The 20,940-nt window shown below is 36.2% G+C and overlaps 1 protein-coding gene and 1 long non-coding RNA gene across 2 annotated transcripts in view; one reads left to right on the top strand and one right to left on the bottom strand.

Moving 5' to 3' along the window:
* Positions 1-20,940, bottom strand: part of LOC140520331 (uncharacterized) — a 139,894-nt gene that overhangs the window by 12,466 nt on the left and 106,488 nt on the right. The window lies entirely within an intron of this gene.
* On the top strand, positions 715-1,780 carry LOC140527510 (olfactory receptor 2AG1-like). The gene has a single exon (XM_072644484.1). The coding sequence runs from the start codon at positions 715-717 to the stop codon at positions 1,657-1,659; it is 945 nt and encodes a 314-aa protein (XP_072500585.1). The 3' UTR covers positions 1,660-1,780.

Below are 20,940 nucleotides of genomic sequence, written 5' to 3'. Positions count from 1 at the left end.
TGAGTTTTAAAGGAAAATAAAAACAAAATAAAAAGGATGCAAGGCAAAAACAAAAATTTATAACATTATAGGACAGAAACAAATAGAATTCTACTTAAATCTATTCAGTTTTCTTCTCCTTTTTCCACTTCAGAATTCATCCTAATACTTCTGCCAATTTGACTTTCATAATAAAAAATATATTATAAATTCTATATAGTATATTTTATATACTATATAGAAAACATATATTCTATGAATAAATACAATTTATATAAATCAAGTATCTTCAGGCAGAAAACAACAAAACTTACAAATGCAAGCAAGAATTTAAAAGTCCTACAAAAAATAATATTACGAAGAGAATATAAAAGAATAATCCCATACATTCCTCCAAATAGGTTAATAGATTTTACATGGGTTTATACTCTACAGTACTTCTGCTTAGAGCTTTATATTTATGTAAATATTTCAAAGTAATTCACTGTCCTTTACTTGGCTCAGTTTGGTAGTCATCATTGTGAATTGTTAGAGAAGAAATACATTTTTCAGAAAGTAAGCTCAGAATTGTTCTCATGAGACCAGTCAGTTAACAGGAAGACCCTCACCTTTTTGATTCACCACCTACTGCTTTTCAGTGACCTGTAGCATCATACATTTATAGTATTTCTGGATTTGTTGGGTCTGTGTACTTACCTCTTTGTTTTGATTCAGGAATAAAAGATATCTGGTGCAATGGTACTCTGGAATACCACCTTGGAGAATGGTTTCTTCCTTGTTGGAATTCTCCAGGACAGTAAGTATCCTGGAATGGTGTGTGCCACAATCACATTCTTCTACCTGGTGGCTGTGATCAGCAATGGCCTCCTGATCCTATTGATTGCTATGGACAAGAGGTTCCATGTGCCTATGTACTTCTTGCTCAGCCAGCTCTCACTTATGGATCTGCTCCTTACAACTATGATTTCCCCCAAAATACTTGTGGATTACTTGCGTGGACAGAGCACCATCTCTTTTTCAGGCTGTGCAGTCCAGATGTTTCTGATGCTGATAATTGGAGGTGCTGAAGATACCCTGTTGGCTTTCATGTCATATGATCGCTATGTAGCCATTCGACATCCCCTGCAGTATATGGTCTTCATGAGACCAAAAGTTTGCTGGTCCATGGTGGCCACATGCTGGCTCTTGTCATTCATGAATGGCCTTGTGCACACCATATACACTATGCACCTCCCTTTTTGTAGAACTCGGGAGATAACTCACCTAATGTGTGAGATCCCTGCTTTGTTGAAGCTGGCATGTACTGATACCTCAAAGTACCAGTTCATGGTATACACAATGGGGGTGACATTGCTCCTTTTCCCTCTTTCTGTTATCCTTGCCTCCTATACTCTTGTTTTGACTGCTGTGTTCCATATGCCTTCAAAACAAGGGAGAGAGAAAGCTCTCTTTACGTGCTCATCCCATCTGACTGTAGTCGGACTCTTCTATGGACCTGCTGTGTTCATGTATGTCCTGCCCAGTGCTTACCACAGCAGTCAGCAGGATAATATCCTGTCCATGTTCTATACCATTATTACTCCATCACTGAACCCTCTGATCTACAGCCTGAGGAACAAGGATGTACTGGGAGCCCTGAAGAAGTTGGTAGGGAAAGTCACCTTAGCACCAAAATTGTAGAACCCTAGGAAGACCTTTGCTTGATCTACCAACTAAGAACTAGTTTCAAATTCTCTCTAGAAAATTCTCTCTAGGCTTGTTTCCAACTATCTGGAAGAGCTCATGGGGCCCCATAACCAAATTTCACCTTTCATTCTTCAACACTACTGAATTCTATCCATGAGGTCATTCAGGATATGAAAGATATTTACATAAGTGGCAAATTAAAGGAAATTTTATAGAAGTACAAAATATTTGACTTCTCTAATTCCTGGAAATAATTGTGTCCAGGTAACAAAACTCACACTTCATAATGCATTCTTGAATTTTTTTTAAGGAATTGTAGTCAAAATCAGCAGCCTACAGCTTCAAAAATAGAGTTTTCTAATTTTGAAAACTAAAATAAAATTTGTCCCTCTTTCATCTTGTGATACTTCTCTCAATCTCCATGATTTTCAAAGACCGCAAATATAATCTCAGCTATCACCTCTGTAAAAGCATCCTCTGCGTAATTATTTTCCCACATGTCCATTCAGCCTTTCCTTTAGCATGTCTCGAAAGAGTAAATCCATTATTTCCAGGGGAAATTCACTTTTGGCCAACTAGATTAAAGAATTCCTACTTTTCTCAAATAAAGTTAACAGTCACCCCATTGAATAATATAGAATAGCGTACTGGGCATAACCATGCTAGAAACGGAGAACTATTCAGAAGATACAGAGTAAAAAGTGCTATATGGAGGAATGCTTGACTAGAAAAAATATGGGTAGTTACATCCTGATAGCAAGGAATAACCTATAGATATTGCAACATTGATATATATGCAATGTAAAGAAATTTGAAACAAACTAACAGATAAACCCCCTGTCCAAGATTTACAGAAGGAAATAGAATGGATTTTACAAGATGGGTAGGCATAAATAGGTTAACCAATGAGAATACAGATCTATCAAAGACTAAAAATAGCCTAGATAATTGTTGGAGTGATATTCAGGATTTGGAGTTAGGAAAGTTAGTTGCCTTGGACCATTATGGGGATTGGAGGGAGGTAATGTTCATATTCAGTGAATATAAAGTCCTGAATTTCTTAGATAAGCTGGAATACACTTTGCTATACACTGTGAAAGTAGTTAGCATAGCTGCTCTTTGGGGCTATGTGAGTCCATTAAACAATTTTAAAGATTTCAAGTCTCTTTTTTTTTTATTATTCCTGATTTTGGAATACCACTCTAATGGAGATCCTAGGTCAAACCTAGATCAAAACTGTAAAGTGCCCTTCAAGATCACTGGAGTCAAGACTTGAGCTAAAATTCAGCCTCAGACACAAACTAGATGTTTGACCTTGGGAAAGTCACTTAACACTTTCCTTACCTTTAAAATGGGAATGACAAAAGTATTTATATTCCTAGGTTACTGTGAGGACTAAATAATGTATGAGGAACCACTTGGCAAAACTGAAATCACCATATAAATGCCAGCTATGATAATAACAAGATTATTATTTTCTAATTATATTGTTACCTTTATTTTCTTCTGAGACATCTGCCTGGCACAAAACAAATTGAATGAATTCAAGGAGTTCAAAGAAGATTGGATAAAAATTGGGGAAGGGATTGATAACATAAAGCATCTCCTTAAAAAAACAAACCTTCCACTAGCTTTCATTCACATGATTTTCAGGGATCTTTTTCCTCTGTTTTTCTTTTCAAATATTTCCTTCATTCATTCTTAGAAAACTCTACATTTTCCCTAATTAGGTGAAGGTCAGAGTGGCAGTACTTCAATCCTTTCACTTTGGCATTGGGGAGAAATATCCTACATTTCTTTATATATGTAGTTTTTTCTCAACTTTGGAAGAAATACAAATTAGTGCAATGAGCATGACCCCAAGTTCCATCCTGGGTCGTACTTTTTTCTTTTATTTCCTGTCTCATTTTGGGGCCTCATCAGATCTCATGAGTTGACAATAGCATCTCTGTGCAGATTATTCCCAGTTCTTTATATCCATCTGTAACCTCATTCCTAAGTTTCAATCTCCCTTTATCACTTGTTTTTGAACAGCTCAAATTGGAGTCCCACAGTCTTCTGAAAATCAAAGTGTCCAAAACAGAATTCATTATCTTTCCCAAAAAACCTTCCTTTCTTTCCAACTGTTGAAGGAACCATGACCTCCCTCTCACCCACATTCCCAACCTCAGTTCATTCTAAATATTGTATGTATATACATATACAATCTTTTATTTAAGCTTGTGTTTTTTACTTTGTCATCCCTGATATATGTTCTCTTATTACCACTCACGTAACTAACACCATTATATTCAGTCCTACCTCAGAGGTATTGCAGGCTGAGTTCCAGAGCACCACAATAAAACAAATGTATTAATAAAGAGAACTACATAAAGTTTTGCATTTCCCAATGCATTTAAGGAAACCTTAACACCAGATTAGTAACAAGGTAACAGATTTTTCAATCATAGAAATTCTAAAAGATCTTTTATTAAGTTATAGATAGATTATATTTCTGTAGTTGAGGGAATTATGCAGCAATGAAACTGCAATTGAATTACATATTCTAAAAGGACTTAAGTATTTAACAGAAGTGTTATCATCCCTGATTCAAAGATGAGGAACGCAAGGCTTAGAGTGGTGGAATACTATGGTTGGTTGGTTGGTTGTTGTCCTTTGTCTTCAAAGAGGACCAAAATGACATCACCATTGCAAAGTGAAATTTCAGTGTGTATGCCTGTGGCTAATCAGACCAATATGAGCTTTGAATGCTCTTGCAGAGGTAGGGCACAGATAGTCCTTATGAATATTTGACATGGATATCCCAAATTTGCTCTTACTGCATTTATTTTGTGCTATCTCAATTCTGCTTTGCTCAAAGAGCATGATACCTTTTCTTATGTGGGCATGCCATGCTGAGCGGTCCTGTGCCAGTGACCCCCACGTTGCACAGTCAAACCCAAAGTTCTTGAGAGAGACCTTCAGAATGTCCTTGTATCATTTCTTCTGGCCACCATGTGATCACCTGTCCCATGCGAGTTCTCCATAAAATAGTCTTTTTGGCAAGCACATATTTTGCATTCTAACAACGTGGCCAGCTCATCAGAACAGTGCTCTCTGAAGCATAGTTTGAATACTTGGCAGTTCACCTCAAGTAAGGACTTCAGTGTCTGCTACCTTATACTGCCAGGTGATCCTCAAAATCTTCCTAAGAGTTCAAATGGAAGTGATTCAGTTTCCTGGTATGGCGCTGGTAGACTGTCCATGTTTCACAAGCATATAACAATGAGGTCAGAACAATGGCTCTTTAGACCTTCAATGTGGTAGTCAATCTAATACCTCTTCTCTCCCAAACCTTTCTTTGGAGACCTCCAAATACTGAGCTAGCACTGGCAATGCATGCATCAACCTCATTGTCAATGTGTACATCCTTGGAAAGTACGCTACCAAGGTAAGTGAACTTATCCACAGCATTCAAAACTTCTCCATTTGTTGTAACCAATGGTTCCATATATGGATGGTGTGGTGGTGGGTGATGGAGCACCTGTGGTTTTTTTGGTGTTAATTATTAGTCCAAAATTAGCACGGGTAGCAGAGAATTGATCCATTCTTTGTTACATCTTAGCTTGAGAGGCTGCATTGAGTGCACAATCATCTGCAAACAGAAAATCGTGCACTAACACTCCCTCTATTTTGATCTTGGCTTGTAACCTTTTCAAATTGAAGAACTTATCATCAATACTGTAGTTGGCCTTGATGCCGTGTTCATCCTTATTGAAAGTATTTGTCAACAAAGCTGAAAACATCATGCTAAAAGCATGGGAGCAAGCACATAGCCCTGTTTCACTCCATTGGTGACTGGGAAGGTACAAGAGCTTGGACCATTATCCAGAACCTGGGCAAATGTGCCATCATGAAATTAACGTACAATATTGGAAAACTTCTCCAGGCAACCAAATTTTGACATAATTTTCCATAAGCCCTCACAACTAACAGTGTCAAAGGCCTTGGTCAGATCTACAAACGTTGTGTACAGACCTCTGTTCTGCTCCTGGCTTTTCTTCTGGAGTTGTTGGGCAGCAAACACCATATCGACTGTTCCTTGACCCTTTCTGAAGCCACACTGGCTCTCAGTTATATACCCATCTTCCAGGTGAAGGATCAGCCTATTAAGGAGGACTCTAGCAAAAATTTTGCCAGCAATGACTAAGACAGAGATTGCCCCTGTGATTGTCACAGGACAATCTATTCCCTTTACCTTTATAGAGATGGACAATGGAGGCATCCTTCAACTCCTGGGGGATAACCTCCTCTTGCCATATAACCTGGAAAATTTCAGTCAGCTTTTGTATGAGTAATGGTCCTCCTACCTTGTAAATCTCAACTGGAATAGAATCAGCACCAGGTGCTTTGCCACATGAAAGGAGCCTACTGGCCATCAAAACCTTTTCTTCAGTTGGAAGTTCAGCTAAGGAGGGACTGACTTCAACCTGAGGTAGATGGTCAATGGCACTAATGTTGATTGATGATGGTCTGTTGAGAACACTATGGAAGTGTTCAGTTCATCTAAGATCATGTCCTTATCACTAATCAATGTGGTTCTATCAGCACAGTCCTATAAGAAATGGTGAACTCAAGAATCTTAGAAATAGAAGGAAATATTTGCATAAAATGATGAAGAGGGAAATAGGCAAAAAAAAGCAGACTGTGCATAATAACAACATTATCATTTTAAGAACAATTTTGAGTGACTAAGTCATTTTGACCATTACAAATGCCCTAATTAACTACAAAGAACATATGAATAAGGAAGCTATCTGCACCCAGTGAAGGAACTGATAAATACAAGTATGTATAGAATGATTTTACAGATATGTGTGTGTGTGTGTAATGGTAGCCATCTCTGTGGTGGGGGTGGGGGGGTAGAAAATAAGAAATTTACATGATAATTTTAGAATTTATTTAAATGGAATAGCTACTTTTACATAATAGATTTTTAGTTTCATGTGCAATAATATTATCAATTATGCTATATTATGGAAATGCTTATTTCATGCCATAAATTACAGATAAAAAATGAAATAAATATGGAGTGACTTACCAAACTTCACAGAAGTAGCAAACTTCAGCTCTTTGAATTCAGGTCTTTTTTATGCAACTTATATGTTATTTCTTATACGCTATGTATATATCAATAGCTTCCTCACCCCTCCAAAAGTAGTTGGACACTAAATTTCAATGGACTGTAGATTTAGAATTGAAAAAGATGATAGAATTCTTCTGGTATCCCCCACTTTATAGGTGACAAAATTGTGGCCTCTGCTGGAGGTTGTATATGGCTGAGATAAATGTGTTGGATTTGAATGAGGAAATGACAAGAGACTGAATATATATGACGATCATAGTGTTATAGGAAATGATGGACAAAATGAAGCGAGAGACATCTATGGAGAAGACAATGCATTATTCAGCCTTAATAGTAGCAATAAAGATACCATAGAAAAGTGTAGTAGTTCAGAAGGAGGACAAATAGTTAACAGGTAATGTGAAGCCTTCTGTAAATCCATGATAAAGATCTTTCAGGCCAGAATGAAGATGGAAGAAATAGCATTGAAAACGTGGTTTAAGACATTGCTATGACAGAAAGTGACAAGGAAGATGTAATAGACCTTGATTATAGCAATAGAGAAACCATATGTCCAAGAGCTGTCAATCAGCTGGATACAGAGCTCCATGGTCTTGATGACAGACTGGGAATTTACTTACCAAGCACCAAAAATGAATGAAAGTAACATCTAAATTAGTATACACATTTTATGCTATGGCAAACTGTCAATAATATATACTATTCAATTAGACACAATAATTACAAAATTCCACGCTAGAAAAAAGTCTTCTTTGTGTTTCTCAGGTGCTAAAATTTCTGTACTGAAGGCTTTTTCCTTGTAACCTTCTTCAGGACCTCCAGTACATCTTTGTTCATCAGACTATACATCAGAGAGTTCAGGGCTGGAGTGACAATGGTATAGAACACAGAGAAGATATTGTGCTGCTGAGGATTGTGATAAATATAATGTAATCATTTTCCTGTAACATAGGTTTTTTACATGTAATTGAGTTTTGGAAAAAAAGAAAAAAAGATGACTTGCTTTCTTCTCAAGGGAATGGATTTATACCTAACAACTTAAGGAACAACTTAGAAGTCATATATTTTGTAGCCATCCAGATATATTTGTGTGAACTCTAAAAGTGTGGACTTTAGCTAGGTCAATCAATTCCCATAAACTGCTTGATCATAAGGCACCATGATTTTAAAAATAAGGAAAAATTTCATCTGTCTCAAGTTTTTGTACCCTGTCCCACCTAAATTGGATTTTTAAGACGATATTATAAACACACACACATAATATATATATACATATATGTATATATGTAAATATATATGTACATGTCCATATACTCAGAATTTCCCATTAATCAATGTCAACTGCCTAAGGCAGGTATTATTTTAGTCTTGCCATTGTATCTTTGCTGCCTGGCACACCACAGATGTTTAATAAATGATGACTGAATTGAATAAAAATAACGTAAGAAAATATAAATGGATAAATAATAAATATATGGTGGTACATAATACACAAAATATAAAATAATTGCATTTAATTTCCATAATCATTCTTTCATAGATTCATTATATCCTTGATTTGGCCATTCGTTTTGCTGATTGACTCATTTAATCTTTTAATCTTGTATAATAGACAAATTGTGGAACAGTAGATAGAACATCCAACTTAAAGTGACAAATATCTCAGTTTGAATCCTGCCATAAATACAGACTAGCTGTGTGACTGTGTCATTCAACCCTTCTGTGTGTCAGTTTGCTTGTCAGCAAACAGTGATAATATTGACATCTAACTCTCCAGGTTGTTTTAGGATCAATTGAGTTAACATATGGAAAATATTTTACAAATTGTAGTGTACTGTGTAAATATCACCTACTCTGATGATGATCGTGATCATGATCATGATGATCATGATGTTGATTTTGATGATGATGATGGTAATGATGATGATAGTGATGATTTTAATTGATAACTGCTTATAAATTTTCATTAGTCAATCTACCTAGTGTTTTGGAATCTTTCTTAGGACCTTAATATTTAAGAATGCAGGATTTTTATATGTGACCTGCCCAGATCTTTTACAGTGTTAAATATCCTATGACAACATCTTTTATATGTGCAGTTCATCTCAAGCCATTTTTATTCAACAAGGTACAAAGTCCCTACTATGTGCTAGGCACTGTGCTAGTCACCATGATTACAAAGACACAAAGGAATAAATTTCTGTCCTCAAAGAGTTTATATTCTACTGGGGAAAGATAGAATGTCCACAGATTAATATTAAATAAAGATAGAAGGAGAGAGAATACAGCAACAGAGAGCATACAGGATTTGTTGAAAAGTTGATACCTGACCTCAGCATTGAAAGAACATAAAGATTTTAAGAGGTGCAGATGATAAAATGATGTATTGCAGATTGCACAAGTGAATGGGGGAAGGAGTGGTATAACTTCAGAGAAATCTAGTAGTTCAGTTAGAATGAAACAGATCATGAAGAGGAGCAAAGGAACATAAGATTGAAAAGAGAAAAGAGAAACTTTATACAGGATTCAGATCGTGTCATTGTTTGTAATTATATCCACCAAATTTCTTTCCATTGCCCTTTGAATCACCTTCACTTATGATTTTTCTGGAATTATGTTACTTTGTAATTCATAATCATACAGAAATATCACAAAAATGTTGTTATAAAAAAACCTTGCACATGGTAAACACTATATAGATATTAGGCAATATCATTAGCTACCTATAGATAGAAAAATGATTTTGGAACATGGAGATAATATTTTACCAAGACGAGAGTATGTCTTGAAGTAGAATATCTTTCCAAGCTTTAAGATCATGCTTCAAGCTTGAACCACAACAACTCACCTCAAATTGTTCATGTAAAATGTCACAACCATCCCCTATTTCCTTGTACCTCTTGTATAAAATCAAGATGGTTATACTAAATTTTTCTTTATATTTCAGGAGTCTTCTTGATAAGATTTTGCTTAATTTTTTGTTTAAATATTCACAAGTCCCTCATCTGGTCAAACTAAGAAAGGAGGAGATGTAGTAGAGAGAAACTCATGTGCTACTCCTCACAGAATTCTTTCTCAAAGATTGGATAGAAATACTTACACCTCTTTTCTGGCCAACCTAGCCAGTGCCTACATTCTGAATTAGCTATTTATTTTGTATATACCCGCCTCCCCTGGAAGATTCTCTTCAACAAATCCAAAAACATTTCTTGTTTAGTCATGTCATTCAATGACTTCCACACATTCCAAATCAAGCACTTTTCATAATTAGTACAATGTCTTTAATCATCATTAAATAGAAAGGTGTTTTCACCTGATTAAGGGAAATGAGATGATTCATTGATTTAATTAGATCTGACCTTAATAAAGCCATTTAATAGAGTACTTTATTTTTCATTTATTGAAAATCATTTTTGAAAGAGATATGTTGAATATTATGTTTAATGTTTAATATGACTCACTTGATAGTTTATAATTTTTCAACTGATATCTTTTTTCCCAGTACTGTATAGGTACCAAAAAATCCTTCTCTTTTCTGTATATCATCTTGAGTTTCTGCCTAGCAGTTGTGTCAAGAAATGAATAGATATCTTCAGAATGAGGTATCTCTCAAGAATAAGCCACAGCCATTGGCCATGGTCTTTCTGATAGCATCCTTGACCTCTTGGTTCCTCAGACAGTAGATGATGGGGTTTAACATAGGAGTCAGCACTGCATATATGGCTAAGATAAATTTATTGGAACTGGAAAGAAGCAGCGACTCGAGGACGAACATACATGATTATTACTGCTATGTAATTGATGACTACCACAGTGAGGTACAAGACATAGATGAAGTAGGCCTTTGTCTGTCCAGCAGCTGAGGGAATGCAGAGGACAGTGGAGATAATGAAGTCACAGGAAAGTACCATAGCTGAGAAAGGCAATATAAGGATCACAATAGCTAAGCTAACGTCCAGAGTCTCAGCTGTGGAAAAATTTTTGCAAGCTAGTTTATTCCCTACAAATTATCTCAGTGAGTAGATATATGTATGGCATTTTTGACTGGAATCCAGAATGGGCTTGTGGCTTCATTGGTAAAGGGAATTCTCAGGTGAGGAAACTCCTACCCAGTCTAGAAAAAGTTAGTGGGATATATGCCATTTCCTTCTCCAGCTCATAAGATGAGTTACAGAGGTAAGCAAGGTTAAGTGACTTGCCCAGGGTCACACAACTAATAAGTGTCTGAGGATGGATTTGAACTCAGGAAGATGAGTTCCTGATTCTAAGTCTAGTGTTCTATCCATTATTTCACCTTGCTACTCTTTTGGATGAGGCTGTTGGGTGCTAATCAGATTAAATTACTTGTTCAATGCCATGCAGAAAAAGAGGCATCTTGGTTAAGTAGAAATGGAAGTGAATTTAGAATCAAAGGAGAGAGAAACCCTCAGTTCAAATCCTAGCCCTCTTATTTGCTCTCTATCTGTGACCATGGGAAAGTTACCCAAATTTCTTTGGATCTCATTTTTATATCTGTAAAATGAAGGCATTTGACTGAATGTCCTCTAAGGTCTGTTCTATCTTTTTTTTTCTTTATTTATTTTCAGTATTCCACGATCGCTACCATGCATCCTAGATGTTTTTTTCTCTCCCTCCCCTCAACCTCCACCCTCTCACCCCAAGATGGCATGAAGTTTTATATAGATCCTGCACATACATTCTTATTAAATACATTTTCACAATAGTCATGTTGTATAAAAAATTAAAATGAATGGGAGAAATCATGTAACAAACCATAATGTAATACAGAAGAAAATGATCTGCTACATTTTGCAATTAAATTCCATAGTTCTTTCTCTGGATGTGGAAGGCATTTTGCCTTAGAAGACCATTGGGAATATTTTAAATTCTTCCATTGCAAGGAAGTTCTAAGAAAAAGTCCTACCAGAAAAAAGTCCTTGCACACTGTGGTTGTTGCTGTGTACAAAGTTCTACAGGTTCTGCTCCTTTACCTCAGCGTCAGATCATAGGCCTCTCTGAAGCCTTCCTGTTCATCATTTCTTATAGCACAACAGTATTCCATTACGTTAATATACCATAATGTATTTAGCCCTTCCCCAATTGATGGGCATCCCCTTGATTTCCAGTTTTTGGCCACCACAAAGAGTGCTGCTAGACATATTTTTGTACATGTAGGACCCTATCTCATTTTTATGATCACTTGGGGATACAGCCCTACAAGCAACATTTCTGGGTCAAAGGGTATGCACATTTTTGTAGCCCTTTGGCCATAGTTCCAAATTGTTCTCCAGAATGGTTGGATCAGCTCACAGCTCCACCAACAATGAATTAGTGTTCCAACTCTCCCACATTCTCTCCAACATTTAACATCTTCCTGTTCTGTCCTGTTTGCCAATCTGATTTATGTGATGCGGTACCTCAGAGTTGTTTTGATTTGCACCTTTACAATCAATAGTGATTTAGAGCATTTTTTCATGTGACTATAGATATCTTTAATTTCTTCCTCTGAAAACTGCCTGTTCATATCCTTTGGCCATTTATCAATTGGGGAATGATTTGTATTTTTGTACATTTGACTCAGTTCTCTATATGTTTTAGAAATGAGGCCTTTATCACAGACATTAGTCACAAAAATTCTTTCCTAGTTCTCTGCTTCCCTCCTAATGTTGGTTGCATTAGATTTGGTTGTACAAAAACTTTTCAGTTTGAAGTAATGAAAATTATCCATTTCGCCCTCCATAATGCTTTCTATCTCTTCTTTATTCAAAAATTCTTTCCTTCTCCATAAATCTGATAAATACACTATTCCTTGCTCCACTATAGTATCAGTCTTTATACCTAGATCATGTATCCATTTGGATTTTATTCTTGTGAATGGTGTCAGGCATTGGTCTATGCCTAGGCTCCACCACAATTTTATCTAGTTTTCCAAGCACCTTTTGTCCAGCAGCGAGCTCTAATCCCAGAGGATGGGGTCCCTGGATTTATTAAACAGTAGGTTGTTATATTCATTGCCTGCTGTGTCTTGAGTACCTAGCATATTCTAATGGTCAACACTTCTGTTTCTTAGCCAGTACCAAGTGGTTTTGATAATTTCTTATTTCAATATAATCTGAGATCTGGTAGAGCTAGGCCACCTTCCCTAGCATTTTTTTTTCATTACTTTCCTTGCTATTCTGGACCTTTTATTCTTCCAGATGAATTTTGATATGATTTTTTCCAGCTCTAGAAAATACGTATCAGATAGTTTGATTTGTATGGTACTAAATAAGTAAATTAATTTAGATAGAATTGTCATTTTTCTTATATTGGCTCAACTCACCCATGAGCGACTGATGTTTTTCCACTTACTTAGATTTGACTTTATTTGTGCAAAAAGTGCCTTGTTATTTTGTTCATATGGTCCCTGAGTTTGTTTTGTCAGGTAAACTCCCAAATATTTTATAGTGTCTACCCTAGCTGTAAATGGTATTTCTCTTTCTATCTCTTGCTGTTGGGCTTTGTTACTAATATATAGAAATGCAGAAGTTTTGTACAGGTTTATTTTGTAACCTACAACTTTGCCAATGTTGTTTATTATTTCAAGTAGTTTTTCACTTGAATCTCTGGCATTCTCTAAGTATATCATCATATTATCTGTAAAGAGTCATAACTTAGTTTCTTCTTTGCCTTTTCTAATTCCTTCAATTTCTTTATCTCCTCTAATTGCTACAGCTAATATTTCTAGTACCAAATTGAATAGTAGTGGTGACAATGAACATACTTGTTTCACCCCTGATCTTATTGGAAATCCATCCAGCTTATCTCCATTGCATATAATACTTGCTGAAGGTTTTAGGTAGATACTGCTTATTATTTTATGGAAAGTTCCCTTTATTCCTATGCTCTCTAGTGGTTTTAATAGGAATGGGTGTTGTATTTTGTCAAATGCTTTTTCTGCATCTATTGAGATAATTATGTGGTTTCTGTTAGTTTTGTTGCTGATATAATAAATACTGTTAATAATTTTCCTAATATTGAATCAGCCCTGCATTCCTGGTATGAATCCTACCTTATCAAAATGTATTATTCTCATGATAATTTGCGGTACATTTTTTGCTAAAATCTTATTTAGAATTTTTGCATCTATATTCTTTAGAGAAATTGATCTACAATTTTCTTTCTCTGTTTTGGCTCTTCCTGGCTTAGGTATTGGAACCATATTTATATCATAAAAAGAATTTGGAAGGACTCCTTCTTCTCCAATTTTCCCAAATAGTCTGTATAGCATTGGAATTAACTATTCTTTAAATGTTTGATACAATTTACTTGAAAATCCATCTGGCCCTAGAGGCTTTTTCCCAGGGAGTTCAATTTCTTGTTCAATTTCTTTTTCTGAGATAGGGTTGTTTAAGTACTCAATTTCCTCTGCTGTTAATAGGGGCAATTTATATTTTTAAAATACTCATACATCTCATTTAGATTGTGTAATTTATGGGCATAATTTGGGCAAGGTAATTCCTAATTATTGTTTTAATTTCCTTCTCATTAGAGGCAAGTTCACTCCTTCCATTTTTGATACTGGTAATTTGATTGTCTTCTTTCTTTTTTTAATCAAATTGACCAAATGTTTATCAATTTAATTAGTTTTTTCATAAAAGCAACTACGAGTTTTATTTATTAGTTAAATAGCTTAGGTGAGTATTTGCTCTTATTCTGCCATCTTGGCTCTGCCCCCAGTCTGTTCTATCCTAAAATCTATGTTCCAAAAGAACCAGGTTTCAAACTCCAAATCCAACGCATTCCCTTATTCTCCCACTTGGTATATATTATTACTAACTTGTCATTATATTACTAAATGGGTTAACACTATATTAGCTTGAAGTCTTATTGAAGGGATCCATAAGTTATTAAATATGAGGAATAGGAAATACTATTATAGGACAAAATCTTAAAATAATCTGTAGGAACAAAATTATTTTCTCAAGGCCATATATAAGATCCATATGTAAACATTCTTACCAGGGAACATACCAAATTGTTTATATTTCATGCCTTTCAAATGTAAGAATAAATATTTTAAAGAGGAAAGAAGGTCAGAGCAACCATTTCTGGGAGAGGGAACAACTCAAGTAAAGGCTATATTTGATAAGATTCTGAAAGTCATTCCTTCATACACATTACATCTGTGACTATTCTGAAATCTGCCTCAGGTTATGATACAACATCAGTATCATACAATAGAAAGAGAACTATCTCTGGAATCAGGGAATGTGGATTAAAAACCCTTTTCTGATACTTGCTCAAGTCACAACTTCCTTGATTCTTGGTTTTTTCCTCTTAAGATGGTCTAGATCATCTTTAAGGTTCCTTCCTGTTCTACATCTATCCTTCTTTGTTTCCACTCTCAGGAGTCCAGAAATGGGTATTTGGAGGCCAGAGAGATTAAAGAAATAGTCTTGCACTTTCTTTCACATTCACTTTCTATAAGTGTACTGAGTAGGGAAGCAATAGCAACACACTTCTTCATGCAATCAGAAATAAGACACACAGTGAAGGGACATAGTACCTCAAGTCCATGGGAAAAGGTGATACTAATATGTATGCTCTTGGCACACCATGAAAATAGTAGCAATACTAAGAAAACACTGGTTGTAGAAAAGAAAAGGTAGGAGGTTGTTTGGCACCATAATCACATCTCTTAGCATATACTTAAGTAATTATATGGTGTACTCTAGGCTTTTTAAAGCAATGTAGGCACCAGTCTCTACTCAAGAGGAATTCTGTCCACAATGATTTAAATAGCTAACTAGTTTAGAGGGTAGTCAGGGTATGCTATTGAATCTTAGTAGGCTCTTTTTGTCATTAGAGGAAACCAGAAGCTGTCTAGGAGGAAAGCAGCAAACATTCAGGATACTTCAGTTATTAAGAACAAGTTGTCTGATCATGGAGTTTAGACTCATTCAGAGCAATGACTTATAAATGATTTTTTCATCTAACAAGATAGATCAGTTGGGTGAGTATGGTGAGCTAGGCTTGAGTCATGTATGGTCAGGTATATAGTCTAGCAGAACCGATTAGAATAACAAAAGGGATGCATTGGAGAATACAGGAATCATGATAATACTAGAAGAGCTGGACTGTGCTCCCAACTCTGACCAGGGTGACCCAAGACTAAGTTGCACCCACTTCTAGACTTCAGTTTTCTCTTCATTGACAGGACTTGACTTACAGTAAATGTTTAGAACCCATTAAATGAATCAGCAAGCATTTATTAAGTGCATACCATGTGTCAAACTTTGTGCTAATTATTGAGGATATCAAGAGAAGAGTCAATCAACTCTTGCATTTAAGGAACTTAATTCTAATTGGGTATGAAAGAGGGAATACAGGAACCCTGTGCAACTAAGTCATTTATTCTCAGGTTTCTCTCACCCCCTGATTGCCCCCATTTTTTTAGCAGTTCTTTCCTGAATTTGGGACAAATAATAGATTTCAGTTACCAATCTCTTTTCTATCAAACCTCTCATTAACTCATCACAGAACATACACAGAATAGCATATTGCAAAGGTCCTTGAAATCTATCGCAAAGCTTTTCACTTACTTCTGATAGGGAAAGGAAGTCTTTCCCCAATCACAGAAATAGCTTCAGGGTTAGTTGAAAACCTGAGAACACCTAACTGTGACCTTGGAAGAAAACTGTATTTTTCTATCAATTATGAGTAGGATATCAATTATAGGATTTTCAGGATCTGATAGTCAGGGACCCTTTCTTTGTTTAGGGGTTGTTCATTGCTCTAATAACTACTGTGGACATGTGCAGGAAACTCTATACTCTACATACATTTTGATCTCCAGGAATAGTCCTAGGGATCACTGGTCCCCCCTCCCCCTTCCTGATTTACTCATATCTCTAAATAAAGATTTAACCTACTTTCCTGGTTCTACTCCCTCTATCCCAGACCCCTTAGTCAGGTAGTACTCAGAGATTTTTAAATATAGGAGCTTGGAACATGCCAAGATGTGAGAGAAAGTCAGAGTGGGAAGCAGAGTAGGTGAAGGGATCACAGATCCAATAAACAGCCTTCAATACTTTATTGTGATCTGGGAAGGTGAGTCAGGAACAGGAACCTGTTCCTGGGAGAATGGTTTCCACTGCTCCTTCAGAAATCCTTACCCCCACCGCTCCCAAAATTGTGTTCACCTCAGCTGAGAAAGAAATATCACCTTATTTGGGATGACATTGTTATTCATTGGTGTGTCCATTAAGGTCCATAACTTTGATGGGTCCCAGAAGGCATGTTTCCTGGCTACGTCATTTGCTAAATGATAGAGAATCTCAAAAGGTCTTACGCATTCCTTTTGGATCTTCTTGACTCAACCCTTCTTTGCTTATGTATTATTGAACTGAGTGTTTTTTATATAATACTAAGATTTGACTTTATTTATCTTAAACTATTATCTGTTTCTCAGAACTGACCACTAGTTTAGGACTTGACTTTTCTCTCCCTATCTCTCTTTTTATTACTGTTTATCTCTCAGATGTATATGTGAGCATTTACATTTGTGTATCACTGTGAGTGTGTGTATGTGAGTTCACATTAGCAGTTTTGTGCTAGTTTAATGATTAAATCTTAGAACTCTTTGTTCTAGAGATGCAAGTTGGAATAATTTATTGGCCAGTTAATTTGTCTCTTATTCATAGTCAAAGAGATACTACTCTACCATTTTATGTTATTGTGAGGCATCATGATGTTGTGCATAGGTTTTTAGCCTGGAGTCCATGAACCCTGGGGTTTCAGAACTCTTATGTTTTTTATGTCATGCATTTTAATACATTATTCTGAGAAGGGATGCATAAGTTTTAGTAGACTTCCAAAGGGGAGACTCCCAATATGACACATGAAAAGGCTAAGAGTCTCTGACAAAGTAGACAGACAGCTAAAATTGGAGAGAGGAAAAAAAAACTGTGAGTGCAGTTTCTAACACTTAATAGCTGTTTGTCCTTGAATAAATCATTTAGCATCAATGAGTTTCTGCTTCTTCACTTGTAAAATAGTGATTGTAAAATAGTGATAAACATATTTCAATATTTCAATATTCAATATTTTAAGGATGTTGTGAGAAATATACTTTGTAAACCTTAAAAGGAGTGACACTGTGTCAAATATTCGTCCCCCTGCAGCCAGGTCCAAGGCATTTCATAGTCAGCTGGGAAAGGCCTCAGATCTCCAAAATACCTGGAATCATTGAGATAGACATGGCCCCTGCTTCTGTTGGGGGCGTTTTCTCCAATGACTGAGATAACAGCTGCTCTGGGGAGAGTATATCTATGGTCTCCTGTAATGGAGTTTGACCTTGAAAGAGCAATGGGACAGAAGAGATAGGAGCATAGATCCTTTGCACAGAGAAGATACCCTGTGACCTAGGAAGGAAAGCCTAGTAGGCCTAAGGTTGGCTCCAACTTTCACACACATTGTAAGGCATCAAATATAATAAAGACTGGTTTGGTTTGGTTTTGTGGCAACAAGGGAGGCAAAATTTGATGAGAGGTTCTCTGACTCGAGCAAGATTTCACACCCTTCCCCCCAAAATAATGACTAATATGTTGAGTATGTAACCAAAAATCCCTAGAAAAATTGATGACTTAGAAAGTAAGGAGGCAAGAAAATTTGAAAACAGAGTACTCTTGAGTGATCAATAAAGTGGATTTGCTGGCAGGATGTACATTATTGGAACAAACAAACAAAGTGATGACCAAGGGAAGGGCAAATGAACTACAAAATTATGAACATAAGAAAATCCTTACCGTGGCGCAAAATATCCTCTCACTCACAAGTGATTGGGAATTTCTAATAGTGAGATGAAAAAATAATTGGAGGGAAGGATCAATTATACAAAATAAGAAAAAGCTATTTAGAAGAAGGAACTTAAGATAGGGGCCTGAAAAATTTAATTCCATGAGGAATATAGAGTGCCAGGCCTAGAGGCCTGTGTGGGCTACCCGAGTCTTCTTACCTCACCTCCGAGGTCTTTGGTTGGCCAAAACCGGATGCTCATATGAGAGAAAAGACATTCCAGAGTCGAACAAGGGTTGAGCTTTATTTCAGGGTCTAGTTACAAGTGCAGGGGGGTCTTCCTTAGGAGGAAGAGGGGGAGATTTCCTAAGGAGGCTAAGATCTTAAGGGATTGGAAGTAGAAGTACAAGCGGGGAGAGAGGGGGAGGGGAGAGAGGAAAGAAGAGAACGGAGCCTACTGTCCTCTTGGCTCCTTATGTGCTAAGAGAGCTTTCAGGCTTCCTCAATCCTACTTAACCTTCAGCCACACAGTTTGCATCTCAATACCGTGCTGTTAGATAACAATAGTGTGCCCAGATCCGGGACAACCTCGAGGGCAGGGAGACTCCACCCATCACGTATCTCCCGGGGAGAGGCGGAAATACCTGAGCTAGTCGAGCTAGCTCAGTCTGACCTTCTCGAATCCCTGCTATTCATGGAGGGCCTCGTAAGACTCTAAGATTTAGAAATCCCACTTTTACCCGCCCGAGACCGTCCACACGGATTTGAACTTCCAATCCCAACAATAGAGAATAAAAACTAAATAACTATAAGGGGTTTGAAATAAAGAATGAAAATGTAGAGTGTACAGAAAGAGAATATAATGAAAAAAGAAAGGGAGAGAGATTTTCTGTAGAAAATAGCAGAGCAAAAGTAAAAAAAAAACTAACAAAAACTTTAAAAGAATAGGAAAGGAGAATCTACTTGACTACTTAACAGATATGGGAAAACTACAGAGGAAGAAAGAAAGAATTAGATAGAAGTAAGCAAGAAACAAAAACTAATCTGCAAAACCTCTAAGCCAGGGGAGGAAGTAACATGGGAAAAAGTTGAGGGTAAAGAGATTCAGTGGTAATAGGGTTGCCTTAAAATTGTATTTACTGAGTCTTTTTACAGTTGTGTTTGACTCTTCATGATCCCATTGAAGTTTTCTTAGCGGACACTGGAATGGTTTGCCATTTCCTTCTTTCTTATATTTGTCTCAGACCTTGAGACAAATGGGTTAGGTGACTTGCCAGGACTGCACAGCTAGTAAGTGTCTAAGCCATGATTTGAACTTACAAAGAGGCCCAGTATTTCCCCACTGTACTATCTAGCTGCCCTATGCCTTAAAATAGATTAAGCTAAAAGTATCTCAAAAGACATAGTGCTATGTTTACAGAGGAAAGGGGGAAGAAATCCTAATTTGCAAGGGAAAAAATATTAGAGACAAGTATGGAAAAATATCAATTTAACTCTCAAAACCATAAATGTTAATGTAGTAAACAAGAGTGAGAGGTTGGATAAGAAAACAAAGTTATCCAATCTTTTGATTATTAGAAACAGAATTTAAAACAAAGACATTCAAAGAATAAAAATGAAGAGCTACAAAAATATTTGCTATGCTTCAAAAGTCATTCTGTAATAGAAAAGTAGTCAAAGGAACAAAAAGTTCTCAAAAGAAGAATAGTAAACTATTAGCAACCAAAGGAAAGACTGATCCAAATCACTAATAAAAGAAATTAAAGTAAAAACAACCAAAAAGTCTAATCTCATACCTAAAAAATTAGCAAAGATGACTGAAGATGGCAATAATCAATACTGGAGAGTTTCTGGGAAGATAGGACACCAGTGCATCCTTCATGGATCTCTGAATCTTCAAAAATGTTTTGGAAGTCAAATAAGTGTTATGCAAATAAAGCGACGAAAATATCTCCACCCTTTGATACAGAGACTCCATTACTGGTCTTATACTACAACTGTGTTATTGATAAGAAGAAAGTGCCAATACATGCAAAAATATTTGTAGTAGGACTTTTTTTTTTTTATGACAGCAAAGATTTGGAAACAAAGCAGATGCCCATCAATTATAGAACTGCTAAACAAACCATAGTACATGAAAGTAAAGGAATATTACTGTACCGTAAGAAGTGTGAAAATTGATGAATACAGAGAAGCATGGGAAGATCCATGTGAACTGATACAGAATGAAGTAAGCAGAAGCAAGAAAACTTGAACACAATGACTACAACAAAGTAACAATTAAGAATAACCACATACACAATCAAAAGTGAATATTGTAAAATTTTAATGATCAAGCATGGATCAAAAGAAGAGCTAAGAGAAGACATTAA

Source organism: Notamacropus eugenii, chromosome 1, assembly GCF_028372415.1.
Source record: "Notamacropus eugenii isolate mMacEug1 chromosome 1, mMacEug1.pri_v2, whole genome shotgun sequence".
NCBI classification, from domain to species: Eukaryota; Metazoa; Chordata; class Mammalia; order Diprotodontia; family Macropodidae; genus Notamacropus; species Notamacropus eugenii.
Note: the sequence above shows the minus strand (reverse complement) of the source record. Positions and strands in the feature narration are given on the sequence as shown.